This window comes from Alligator sinensis, unplaced genomic scaffold (genome assembly GCF_000455745.1).
Source record: "Alligator sinensis unplaced genomic scaffold, ASM45574v1 scaffold634_1, whole genome shotgun sequence".
NCBI classification, from domain to species: domain Eukaryota; kingdom Metazoa; phylum Chordata; order Crocodylia; family Alligatoridae; genus Alligator; species Alligator sinensis.
The window spans coordinates 101,003-114,209 of record NW_005842558.1 but is presented as its reverse complement, the minus strand read 5'-3'; the positions used below and the strand labels follow the sequence as shown (position 1 = coordinate 114,209).

Below are 13,207 nucleotides of genomic sequence, written 5' to 3'. Positions count from 1 at the left end.
TCCTGAGACACTGCATCAGCTTTATTCGAATGAATCCTGTGGCTCAGTTTCCTGTTCAATTGTCTGTCATCTACAGCTGATACAATACAATTCAAACAAAAAGAAGTGATTTGATTGCAACAAGGTGTAGTTTAAAAGTCTGTGGCTAGCAGTGGTTTTCTCTCTTCTAGTGGTCACATGAAGGGGAAAAAAAGAAAGTGGAGAGAAAAAGTATGCATGTGTGCCTGCACGCACATATAGAGTCACACATAGCTGCTTTGAACTTTTTGGAAACCTCTATTATTGATAGTCTTTACCTTTGAACTTTTCTGTTAAGTTTTTCATTTCTTGTGCATGTGGAAGTCATTCACATTTTTTTTTCATCAAGAATAATATCATTTTCCCTCCTGTCCTCCTGGACCAGGGGTTGGCAAAATGCAGCCTGCCAGGCCATTCTAGCCGGCCCTAAAAAAATTATAAAATTAATATTTATCTGCCCTGGGCTGCCTGTCACGTGGTCCTTGATGGCTTGCCAAAACTCAGTAAGCAGCCCTCTGCCCAAAATAATTGCCTGCCCCTGTCCTAGATCCTCTGGTGTTAAGGGAAGAAGAAGAAGAGGATTGGAAGTATTCACATCAAAAAAAGCTGGTTTACTAATTGCACGATTCTTAGTTTTCTGCTTTGGCTGAAGTTTGTCTCTGCCTTCAAAGTCTACCAAAGGGGACCTGTCTACCCTGCCTTCTGTCTGACTTCAGACTGACACAGCCAATCCCTCTCCATGAGCAACTCCCTGACAGGCACACGGTGGGAATCATCCCTCCGCCCAGATCTAGCCCTCTTCCTCACCAGCCACCAAATAGCAGGATAAATTCTCCTCCGTGTGTCCCCAGTTCCCAAGCCCCAAAGTAAATTTTCTGCAGGTTTTACCCTATTTCTCCCCATTTCCCCCCTCACATCCCCTTTGCCAAGTGCCCCCTCCAAAAGGGGGCCAAAGCTGCACTGGGGATTGCTTCCCCCTGTGCACCCTTGTTTCTGCAGGCCTGGGATCGTTCAGCCTCTGCAGGGTGACAAGCTGGAACCCCTCTGCCATCAGGACCCACCATGCAAGCTCAGAGCAGGGATGAAGGGGCAGCTGCAGTTCCCCTCCTCGTTGCCCTCATTACCCACCTGCACAGCAAGACAACCGCCATGGCACTGAGCTGTCACTGCTCTTCCTCCCCGGAGAAGGGGACCTGGCAGCTGCAGGGTCCCTGGAGGGGAAGGGCAGAGCCGGGGCCTGACTGAGATGGCTCAGGGCCATATTATCTTCCCCCACAGCTCCCCTCAGGACCCGCTGCCCCCAACTGCCCCAGCACTGTCTAGATTCCACCCCCCGCACCCAGCCCCGCTGGTCCCTGGCACCTCACAGCCCTGGGGCCCAGCTGCCTGGCCTGGGGGTGAGGGACCAACACCCAGCTCCCAACCCGGCGGTCTGCCCCCCCAACCCATCTGTGGGTGCAAAGTCCCTCAGCCCCTGGGTCTGGGTCTCCCTGTTCCCTGCCCCGCGGCCTGTCACCTCATGGAGGGAGAGGGAAACAGCTGCCCTGAGGTGTTGGGGAGGAAGGGGCACAAGGGGGTCATCTCCCCTTTCCTGATGATTGCATTGCCCTACTGCGCCCTTGACCTCCACAATCCTCCCTGCGCCCAGCACCATGGACAGCTGCCAATCATCCCCCTTGCAGCAGACCGGGCCAGGGTGCAGGTGAGGGGGTGGAGAGGGCCAGATAGCATACAGCCAGTGGCGACAGCCTGGCTCCCCCTGGCTCTGGAGACCAGGCCATAGCTCCTGGTCTGTCCTGTCATAACCTGGGGGGTGGGGAGCTGAGGGGAATCGGTCATACTGGGGACATGTTCTGCCCACGGAGGAGGCCAGGCTGGGAGGGGTCTGGTAGCTCTGCTGCAGCCTTCAGGGACAGACCCTTCCCCAAGCCCCTTGCCCAGGGCAGGGGGCAGGTGAGGGGCTAGAAGGCACACCTTCTTCCACCCCTGTCCTGGTCACAGACCTCCAGCTGAGACCTTTCCTGCATTCATTCAGGGATCCCAATGCCTTTTGGGGCTCTGGCCCCACTGACCTCTGCTGAAAGACCCCAGCCATTCTCCATTGCAGGGCATAATCACAGCACAAGTCCCCAGAGCATGGAGCCCCCCAAATTCCCCCAAGGGGATGTCATACCAGCCTTCTAGACCCAGCCTCCTTGGGGGTCCCAGCCCCTGTCCATCATCCCCCTGAGGTGCCCGCATCCTCTCTAACCCTCAACAGGTCCAGGCTGTGTGCTAGGCCCCACAGCCCTCTCCCAGCCCCTCGTCCCTCTGGCTGGCTGTGCATGCAAGGCTGATACGGCCGTCTAGTTCTCATTCATTCTTATCCTTCCTCTGGTCTGGGCTGATCAGTCCAGCCCTGCTCTGTGCCCCGGCAGCACTGCCTTTACACTCCAGGCCCTCTCCATCGGCCCAGCCCCACTGCTTCTAGCCCACTTCCCCCCTCTCAAGCCTGGCTGCTTGCGCCAGAGGGACGGTCCCCCCCAGCACAGACCTTTGTTGTCCTGAAAGTGACTGGAAAACCAGCGCAGCCCTGCTCTGTGCTGGGCAACCAGGGAACAGGGCTGGGCCCTAGGACCCACAGCCAAGACAACAGGGTGGAGTTGCTCTGCGAAAGCCTCATGCCCCAAACTCATGGACCCAGGAGGGGTTCAATTTCTGGACAGCAACAGCAAGAACCCTGGGCAGGAGGTTGTTTTGCATCCTCAGTTGGTCCAAAGGCAAGAGGCCTTTGTTACAGCCCCAGATCTGCCATGATCCTCCCCCTGGCCAAAGGCCCACAGCCAACCCCAGCCTTCTGGTTGCTGCCCTAACAGCCACACAGAGACCTGTGGACCGGGAAATGGAGGAGAGCTCAGAACCAGTCACTTCTTGTGGTGTGTGTTATTTACGTGTTTAAAGTTCACTGCAAGCTGTGTGAGCTAAGAAGAGATGTAAAGAAAATCTTAAAGAAGGGGGAAAAAAATTGATCAGTCATCACACAAAATAAGTGATAATGTGTCAAATGACTGAGTGCAGACTCAGGCCCTAATCATGTTCCAGATTTCTAATAGAGATTTCTCCTGTTATGTCAAAAACTCGGGGAGGAAAAAAATTAAATACAACTAGCAATAATATAATACAAAAAGACTAAAATTACACCCAAGGGCCTGTCCCTTCCAGAGCTGCTCCCTGAGCAGATGAACACTCTTCTTCCAGAAGAAGCCCATGTGGGATAGATTAAGCCAAAGTCAATCCAGGCTATCGTGTTCCACAATGACACTGGGGGCAGGCCCTCATGGGTCACTCTTCCACTTCAGACTCACTCCCACAACTCCTCCTGGAGTCTCTTTCACACGCCATGTGTCTTGCTGCCCTGCCCAGCGGTGGGACTCACATGGCGCTGTGCCACTTTCAAAGGCAGCAGCGAGGCATGGAGCAGGCAGAGCACAACTCACAGCTGTAGCCCACCTGTGGAGGTGCTGCTGGGCTCTGATTGACCCATGACCCAGCATGGCTGGGGCCCCATTAACCGTGAATGGAGCCCTGGCTGGCCCGGGTTGTAGGACAATTAGAGCCTGGCGGGTCATCCAGGGGTATGTCATGGGGGAATCAAGGGGGAGAAATGTGCTCCCCCTCCCCTGGCTCCCCTGTGGTATGCAGAGTGGCGGGAGCCCCCCACCCGTGCCCCTGGAACAGCCGCCGGGCTCCCACTGCCCCACGACTTGGCCCTGTGAATCTGGCCCCACCCAAGCCAGGTCATGGGGCAATCCCCACAGTGCAGGAGGGAGCAGGGCAGGGGTGAATGATTTGCCCCTGCTCCTATCACACTGCCTCCTGAACTGTGGGGGTCTCGATCTGCCTCCCTGAAGCCCAGGTAAATAAAACAGAAAGAAACTAACCTGCCTGCTCAGCCAGCTGTGATCCCGGCTGTGCAGGGTATGTGCGTGCATGCGCCCCTCCCCCCCTGCAGCAGCCTGCAGCTGGGCTGCCCTAGGGCCTTACGGGCTGCCTGCGTTTGGGGGGGCTGAGCCCAGTTAGCGCCCCCCACCTTCCACCACCTATGCTCCTGGCAGTGCAAGAGCTGTAGCACCTCCACAGACCTGCTGTGGGGTGAGGCAGTAGTGCCTGGTGCTGCCCAGCATTGGTGCCCTGGGTGATGGAGCATGGAGAGACACAGGGGCAGAGAGGGAAAGGACAGGTCATGGCAAATGTGTGAACAGAACCCAGGTGTCCGGCCTCCCACCCACGTCCCCTCCTCTGCCTTTGTGCCCCCAGACACCAGATTCCTCAGAGCCAGGCTGGAACCCAGGCTCCCCTCCCCCAGCTCCATACAGGGGCTGGCAACAGAGCCGCTCCATTCCTTTGTCTGCACAAGGCGCTCTCCAGCTCGCATCACTTCTGAGAACTATTTTTATTTCCTGTTGCCTTGGCTTCCAGTCCCCATGCTGCTCTGACCAATCAAACCCCCTCCCTTCCTAGAGCTGGGGGAGGACACCAGTGTCCTGCTTCCCTGCTGGCCCAGCTCTAACCCACCAGACCTCAAACCATGCTCAGAGCTGGGAGAGAAGCCAGGAGTCCTGGCTCCCAGCTCCCCTAGTCCAAACCCACAGACCCTGCTCCCCCTTTCACCACTAGAACCTAGGTGTCCAGGACTGCAGCAGCAGGAGGGGCCCTGCCCTCACACAGATCCTGTTGCCAGCAGACAGGTGCCGCCCTGGTAATAAGGGACCCTGGGGAAAGTTCCCAGTCTGGTCGCAGGACATGGCTTGGTTGCAGTCAGGAGGAGGCTCAGAACTAGCCTTGTCAGGGTGGGACATGGTGGGATAGGTATGCTGCCTGGTGACAGCTACAGCTCCCCAGCACCTCCCATGATGTCCAGCCTGAGCCTCCCCACTGCTCCTGTGGCCTGATGTGCCCCTCCACAGCCACAGCCCCATCCCAGAGAAGCCTCCGAACAGGATGGGGAGAGAGCACATGCATTGAAATAGTCCCAAGCTGCCAGATGTGCACATTTATTCTCTAAAGAAGCTCTTACAGTCTTAAACTCTTCCTCCCCCCTTCTCACCCCAAACAAAAGGAAAAGGGAAAGGAGGAAAACAAGATTGTGTCCATTGGACCTAAGGCCAGGGAAAAGGACCAGAGCATCTGGGGCTGCCCCTGCCCAGCCTAGGCCTCCTCTGCACACCCAGCACCAAGCAGCTGATGCCCCGGTGCAGTCTGGCATCCAGGACAGCAGCGGGGTGTTCAGCCACCTGGGCACCAGGTTAGATAAGAAATTCCTCTTATCCCAGTTTGATCCATGTCCTGATGGTGCTACTGGTGCGAGTCACCCTGTGGACACAGCCTTGTCCTGCAGTTGTTCCCAGGATGCAGAGAGCAGGCACTGTGCACTGGGCAAACCGGAGCAGCAGACAGGAACTACACAAGCTGAACAGCAACTTAGTCCCTGCAAAAAGACACTGTGAAGTTTATGTTGTAGTTAACTTGGAGACAGAGGGAAGGGGGCTTCAGGGCACCGATTCATGCAAGCCCCTGCTCATTTCCCTGCTCTAAGACTCCTTTCTCCAGGGCATCTCACCTCTAACTTGTTTTTTCTTTTGTTTCAAACAAGGAACGTTGCTAAACCACAATAAGCAATGCCCAGAACACCCCTGCTCCCACCCCTGCCAGGCTGCAGCCAAGCAGAGTTTCCATGTCACACATGAGCTATCTGCTGTCCGAGGGCAAGGGGCTTTGCTCTGGCAGAATCATGGCTAAAATGAAGGTGCAAATAGGCTGAAGTGCGTTGCTCTGTGCTGTTCTCTCTCCTCCTCCATGAGCCCCTCAGGAGGTGGCGCAGACTTCACCAGGATCCATTTAGCTGTGGGAACAAGACATGGGAGATGAAGGAGCCAGAGGGACTGCAGCACCAAGCAGGCACTGACCCAGCACTAGGCTCCATCTGGGATCACTCCCTGCACAGAGGGGGAAGAGATGCCCCCCCACAACACACCTCCCACAGACAGGTGTCCTGACCTGCACTAGCTCTGCTCCCAGCAGTGCTCATACTGCAGCCCTTTCCCAGGACCCATAGGCCCCAGAGCCCAGGCTGCCAGGGATAATGATGGACACCCCCACTCTGCCCCTCTCCCTTAGGAGCAAGAAGGCTGGTGCACACCCAGTCAAGCAGCTCTCCCACCACTAAGCCCCTGCAACTGCCCAGCCTGGCATGACCCATTGCTCTCAAAACTGGCTTGCAGAGGGGCAGCATCTCTTTTGGAGGGTCCCTCAGGCCAGAGCCCCCAGCACTTACTATTCAGGTAGGTGTTGGAGTGGTAGTGCTCCCTGCAGGGGGGAGGAAGAAGGGGGTTGTGTGAGCATCTCCAGCTCCTGCCCTGCACCTCAGGGTGCAGGGAGGCAGTGTAGGGCTGGGTGAAGCCCTCTGCCCATGAGGCTGCTCTGCACAGAGCCACACAGCACCGGTGACAAGGAGAGAGAGGAGAGGGCTTCACACTCACCAGGTGCTGCTCTGTACCCCACTCCCTGCCTCCCTGCAGAAAGAAGGCAGAAGTTAGCAATGTCATCAGCTGCTTCCACAACTAGGGACGGCTCTAACCTGGGGCCACAGCCCAGAAAGGAGTTGCCTGCCCAACAGGAAATGGTGGGCTCAGATGTGGATGCGGAGCTAGGACACCTGCACTGGGGGAACGGGATGGGCCTGTGGGGCAAGGTTCACATGGAGCTTGGGAGCAGCCCTCCTGGACCCTCAGCAAGGCAGCCTCACAGCACTGGTGCTGGGCTCTGGTTGCTGCCGCCCCTGGGGCACGTGGACCTGGGAGCCCAGAGCAGCTGGAGAATCCACCGTCCCCAGTCAGCTCCCAACCATGGTGGTGATGAGCCCTTCCTGCTCCACACGCTGTCCCAAGGCCTGAGCATGCCCTGGCCCCAAGGGCTTCACCCAGCACTTACTGAGGAAGGAAACAGCTGAGCCTGACACGGCAACAACAAGCACCACAGTGACAACCAGGCCTGTGATCAGCATCAGGTTGAACTCAGGCTCTGAAAGTAGAAAGGGGCTTGTGAGCAAGGGGACCCCAGACATGCCCCCACCACTGCAAGGCACACATGACACCACATCTGTGCTCTGTGTCTCCTCTGCCCCCCCTCACCCCAGTCCTTCCTCCCTTAACAGGGTCAGTCAGCCACTCCCTCCACTACTGTCTGGGGTCTCCTCTTTTTTATGTATTTTTTTTTTGCGTTCCAAGCCAAATCCATTCCAAATGTGCGAGTCAGCTGAGAACTATAAGTGGGCCTGCTCCCGGCAAATATCCTTCACACCCACCTGAGGCTTCAGATGTTTCCAAATCCTTTGGCAGGCATCCTATGTACAGGCCCAAGCCCAGAGACTTGGGGTTCAGATAGCCCTGGGTGTCACTCGCCCTTAGCCATAAGGCTGCAGGAGCGAGCTAGGGAGGAGTCTCCCATTTCCACGAAGTGGGCGTAAAGCCAAGATGTTCCAAGGAGCAATGAACATGGGAGAGTAACTATATATTACCTCCGTGGGTACTACCCCATGCCAGAAAGGCCACATGTGGGGGTCACTCACCCACCCTGCTCTTGTCCAAGGCCACTCTCAGGGCTGCACCCAGGCTCACGTGCTCCACACTGCAGGTGTAATCGTGGTTCCTGCTGGGGTTGATCTCGATGGTGGCCCAGATCTGGTAGGTCCCATCTCCACTGGGAAGGACCCTTGAGCGGCTCGTCTCCTGGGGCTGCGCCTCCCCGTTCTTCAGCCAGACGACAGCCACGTCCTTGGGGTAGAAGCCGTGGACCCAGCAGGACAGGGTGGTGAGTCCATCCCGGGATGACGGCCTGTCATTCACCTGTGCCACAGGGTGCTCTGGGAGGGAGGAGATACCCATTAGATTGACCAGCCCACCTGGACCTTTGGGCCCGAGATCCCTGCCAGAAGGCTGGGCTGGGCCCCTGCACTGGGCCATACAAAGCTGTCTCTAAAGGTCATTTCAAGGAGGAGCAGATGGCACCAGGGTGGGAGCACAGGGGACAGGAGACAGCTGCACTGGGCTTGGGGCTGTAGGAACAGGGTCAAATACAGCTGATCTCTGTTCTCAGAGACACAGCTTGGGTACATGCATCCTGTGGGCTCTCCCCAGCTGGGGGGCCGGACCACAGCAAGCACAGGACACACTGCGTCCCACAGCAGTGCTGGGGTCTTGCCCAGTAGCAGAACTGAGACACAGTGTTTGATGTCTCAGACTAGGGGGATGGGGTGGGCATTCCCCAGTGGGAGGGGATGCCCCGGTCAGTGCTGCCCTGGCAGGGGTGACACCAGGACTCACTACTCTGCAGCGCTGCCTTCCCGTGCTGCAGGTACTTCTGCAGCCACTCGATGCAGGTCTCCTCCATGTAGGTTGCTGCACTCTGAAGAAAGGCCTTATACTCATTTAACCTGCGCTGGGTGACCTGGGTCTCTGCTGGGGCTGCTGCCCAGGTGCGCTTTTTAGGATCATAGCTGAGGAAGTCTCTCCCATCATAGCCCAACTTCACATAGGCTCCAGGGCTGCCATCTTCACCAAGCTCACAGCTGTACATGAGCTGGAGAGTGTGAGACCCTGAAACACAGATCCAGGCCCTGGGTCAGGGTCACAGCCTCAGAGGGGAGGTGCCACAAAGGCAGCGGCAGACAAAATACAGCCTGTGGGACCGACCCAGCTCATCAGGCACTTTCATTTGTCCCATGGTGCCCATCAACTAATTGTTCCCCACACAGCCCTTCTGCCTACAAGGCTGGGAGAAAGGTGCCCACGTACACATACCCCAAACATACCCTAGCATGCCTCATTCCCACCCTGCTGCAGCTGCTGGGAACTTGCTCTGCTTCCCTGGCATCTTGCTTGCTCTGGGAAGCAGGCAGGGAAGCAGCAAGGCCTGGGGTCACGGAGGGGGGAGCTGTAGCTAGGCGGGATCGAGGAGCATCAGGGTGGGGCTGGCAGCAGCGCGCTCAGTGTCTGTGCCCAGGGGAGCAGCAGCATGGAGACTGGGTGGCAGGGTGAGGAGATTCCCCACCCCCACTACTTCCCCCATGGTGCACAATCCCTGCAGGCAGTGGCATTGTCAGCAGCAGCAGAAGTGGAGGTGCTCAGGGCACTTGTGCCTGAGGCAGGCACTGTCACCCAGCAGCACACAGCTCTGGCCAGTGCTGCACGTCGCGGTGAGGAGCTCAGCCTGGCCTGCCCACCTGTATCACCAGAGATCCCCGTCACATACATGCACTCCCCACACTTGCGCGTCATCAGCTCTGGCTCCATGCGCTAGAGCCAGCTGCCTGCAGTGCACTTCTTGCCACGCAGGTCCCGGGACTCCGCCAGAAGTTTTTGCATTATTATGCAATCACCTCAATATACAGTACACAAACACAAATCACGACAAAAAGATTTTTTGCAATAAAATTAACATGTTACACTAGGTGTTTTTTAGTATATGATTTGGTTTTTTCTGGTTCTAAGATGGCAACCCCAACTGGAGTATTTCTGAGGAGCAAGGGGAGGGACTTCGGGTGGCAAAGGTCAGGGGTTAGGAGCAGGACTTCTGTTCCCAAGATGGCAACCAGGGGGCAGAACAACTGTTAAAGGGTGGGGCTACCCATGCAGCCCTCAAAGCTCACCAAACCTCTGGATGGTTAAGCGGCCCTCCAGCTGAAATAGTTGCCCACCCCTGCACAAACGGCTGCCAGGCTGGGTAGGGGCAGAAGGTAGTACTGGGACAGCTTGGGGGTTCCATTCACAGAGAACAAGGCTGAGGGGACAACTTGTGGCCCACGTGCATCCTGGGAATGCAGGAGCCCAGGGCGGGGGAGGAGGGGTGGGAACGGGTCCCTGGAAGGAAAGGGCAAGGTTGGCAGAGGAAGGGGCAGAGGGAAACCATCCGGGATGAGTCCAAGTTGGAAAGCAGTGTGGTGCATCTTCTCACAGAAGACACACCGTGGGGCAGCAGGGACTGAGGGAGCAGAGCCCGAGCTGTGGATTTTAACATTTTTTTATTTTTTATTTTTAAGGAAAAATGTTCGGGCCCCAAGTCAAGTTAGCCAAATCAGGTCCAAATCCATTTGAATAATTCCAGAACCATAGGTTGCCCTTATGGCAGAATGCCATCTCAGTCTCTCCCCAAACTCTCCTATCAGGCTTATGAACTATCTGACAATTTGGTTACCATGGTCACTAGAGAGGGCAGACACCCCAGGCCTCATCTCATCAGGTAAACCTGAGTTGTAACCTGAGCTGTATACATTTCTGAGGGAGGGGGAACCCTGTTCCCTCTGCCTACGTGACTGGCCTCACACACCTGGGTGGGGGCTTAAGCTCCCTATTGTTCTAAGCAATGCCATCATGACTGGGAGGGGGCTGCAGACTCTGCCAGTCTACCTGGCAACCAGTGATGCATTTCAAATTGGTTGGCTGACAGTCAACAACTGCTGGCCTTCCTTGGATCAGGTAAATGAGGTCATAAGGTATATGTAAGTTAAAGACTTCCCAGGAGGAGGGGCAGCAACCATGATGAGGACTCTCAGAGAAGCTGGACCATCTGAAACTCGCTCTCTGTCTTGAAACTCATGGTCAATGAACTGCTTGCCTTCAGAGGGAATCTCCATCTGGATCTAGATGACACTTGTGAGTAAGCTACCTGAGATCTAACTAGATATATCGTTTGCAGTAACTCAGATACGTGATCAAAGGCTACCATGCCATTTTTTGCTCTACGGTATTTCTCTGATATTGCTCTACCCTGTACCCTATTCCAAACCTACTCCCTGTAATAAATAAAAGTTTTCCTCTGTACGTGGCGTGGGAGACTTACTGAGAGAGGGTCTAGATTATGCCTCGTGGTCCCCTTGGTTCAGCTGACTAAGAGAGATCTCAATTTGTGCTTCAGACTAAGGGAAGCACCCCAAGTTCTTGCAGGGGGTCAAGTATGCTTCAGGTCTATAAAGCCCATGTACCTCATGAGGCACAGAGCCACTAACAGACCGAGACTTGAGAGCAGTGGCAGTGTTACCCACATACTTTCAGGTGTGCCCCAGGAAGGGGGTTAGCCAGACATAAGGCCCCCAGGGAGGCACTCAGAGCCTGGAAGGTGGTCGGGCACAGTGAGGTGGGTGGCTCAGCACAGGAGCACCCCCTTCTGGCCTGCCACAGCCCTGCTACCAGCAGGTATCCTCCACCTCAACCTGGGGCTTCAGATATTTCCAAATTCAGCCTGGGAGCTCCAACCTGGCTGGGGTTATCTAACCTCAGCGCTATTTCCTGCTTAGGGCAGGGGGTCAGACTCTATGGTTTACTGAGGTCCCTTCTGACCTGAAGATCTATGAATCTTTGGTGGGCAGTATACATGCAGGGCCAAGCCCAGAGGCCTGAGTTTTGCTTGCGCTCAGCTGTATGACTGCAGAAGCAAACTAGAGAAGAGTCTCCCATTTCCATAAAGTTGGAGGTGACGGGGCCTGGTTCATGCACCCCACAGCTCCTACAGCACAGACGTCTGTGTCTCCATGGTCACTGCCCCACCACGGCCCTCACATGTCCAGGGGTCCAGTCCTTCTCTCCTGGGATTCTCAACTCCCCCTTTGGCTTCCTCCCACCTCCCTCCCCCATTCTCCTCTTGTTCCTTTCTCTGCACCCTCCAACACCTGCTCCCATCAGCTGGTCCCTTCCTGTTCCTCCAAGCACTTCCCTGCCCTGCTCTCAGCCCTGGGATCCACACCAGCTCCTCTAGGGAACAGCAGCCCCTTCACTGCCTCCAGCCCCATCTGGAGCCCCTCTGACCCTACAACCAGCTTCCCCTCCTGCAGTCCCAAGCCCAACCACCCCCACATCCCTCTCACCTCCCTGCCTGTTGTGATACCACCTTTCCTTTGTGCCCTTTCCCCATTTTGCCAACAGTCTCTGCCTGCTCAGCTCCTCGCAGGTGTAGTGGTCAGTGTTCTCAGCAGACAGTTGAGCACCAGAGGGCAGGACACAAGGGCTTGGAGACAGTGACCCCAGGGAGGTGGGTTAGAGGATGTTTGCAAACAGCACTAAGGGGTGGGAGATGGCAGGGACACTGGGATCAGGTAGGACAAAGGAGAAAGCACCTGCCTGCCCACGGCAAAGGGGCTGCAGGGAGAGTGGGGGGGTGGGATAGGGGAAGGAAGTCTGCAGTGGGCAGAGATGAGCTCCCCTTTTCTGGGAACACAGGGCCAGGCAGGCTCCTTTCTGTGTGGGCTGGGGAAGGGCAGGACAGGATAGGGGGCTCCAGCTAGACCCTGCAGCTGGCATGTGGGAGGGGAGGACTTGGGCCCCTCACCTGGCTTTCCTGGTGCCTGACACCAAGTTGCTCACCAGTGCCCTGGAAGACAGCAGCAGCAGCCTTCCCCACACATGGGGCTGGAGCATGTCAGAGCTGGCAACATGGGCCCTAGCAGCATGTGACAGGGCAGCAACAGCCCCTGGCTGACCCTTCTCAGGAAGGCAGAATGGGTTAACACACCTCACCTGTTGGTGACACCAAGATGCTTGGGGCAAAGCTCAGGGAGCTCCATGTGACAGGAGAAAGCACGAGCTGGGGAGCTGTGAGCTGAGGCAGGATAGACAACAGCCATTCCCACCCCTATAAGGAACACAGGGTTTCTCTTTCCACATCAGCCTGGGGGATCCAACCTGGGGAACGAGGGCTGGGTAGAGGTGTATAGATATATCGGTTGCATTATCGGCACTGATAATGTTAGCTTTCCTTTTATCGGCCACAAGCTTTTTTTTTTTTTTTTGCCTGTGTAGCTGATAATGTCACTGATAAATGCGATGTGCATGCTTACAGCCGCAGCATTCATCCTGTCAGAAATGCAGCCAGGCAGCTTGGAGAGTAGCACCCTGCCAGTAAGTCTGTTGGGGGGCAGGGGCATTGGGGAGTGCAGATGGAGGCCCCCATGGTGAGCGAGGGAGTGGGGCAAAGGCAGGGGAAAGGGCTGCACAGCCAGGGTGGTGAATATTGTGGCGGGCCAGTAGGGGGCGCTCCTGCGTGAAGCCGCCCACCTCCCTGCGCCGACCACCTTCCAGGCTCCGAGTGCCTCCCTTAGGGTGCCTCCCGTCCGGCCGACCCCTTCCCTGGAGCACACCCGCTAGCCTGGGGTTCCCGCTGC

The 13,207-nt window shown here is 56.4% G+C and overlaps 1 protein-coding gene across 1 annotated transcript in view; it reads right to left on the bottom strand.

Annotated features, from left to right (window-relative positions):
- Window positions 1-7: 7 nt before the first annotated feature.
- The window catches only part of LOC102367803 (major histocompatibility complex class I-related gene protein-like), an 18,653-nt gene continuing 5,453 nt past the window's right edge, over window positions 8-13,207 (bottom strand). The window contains exons 3-7 of the mRNA XM_006032281.2: window positions 8,379-8,651; window positions 7,625-7,918; window positions 6,988-7,077; window positions 6,537-6,569; window positions 8-5,899 (exon numbers count right to left, since the gene is read on the bottom strand). Of these exons, the coding sequence (XP_006032343.1) occupies window positions 5,793-5,899; window positions 6,537-6,569; window positions 6,988-7,077; window positions 7,625-7,918; window positions 8,379-8,651 (797 nt within the window). The 3' untranslated portion in view covers window positions 8-5,792. The remainder of the gene's footprint in view (window positions 5,900-6,536; window positions 6,570-6,987; window positions 7,078-7,624; window positions 7,919-8,378; window positions 8,652-13,207) is intronic.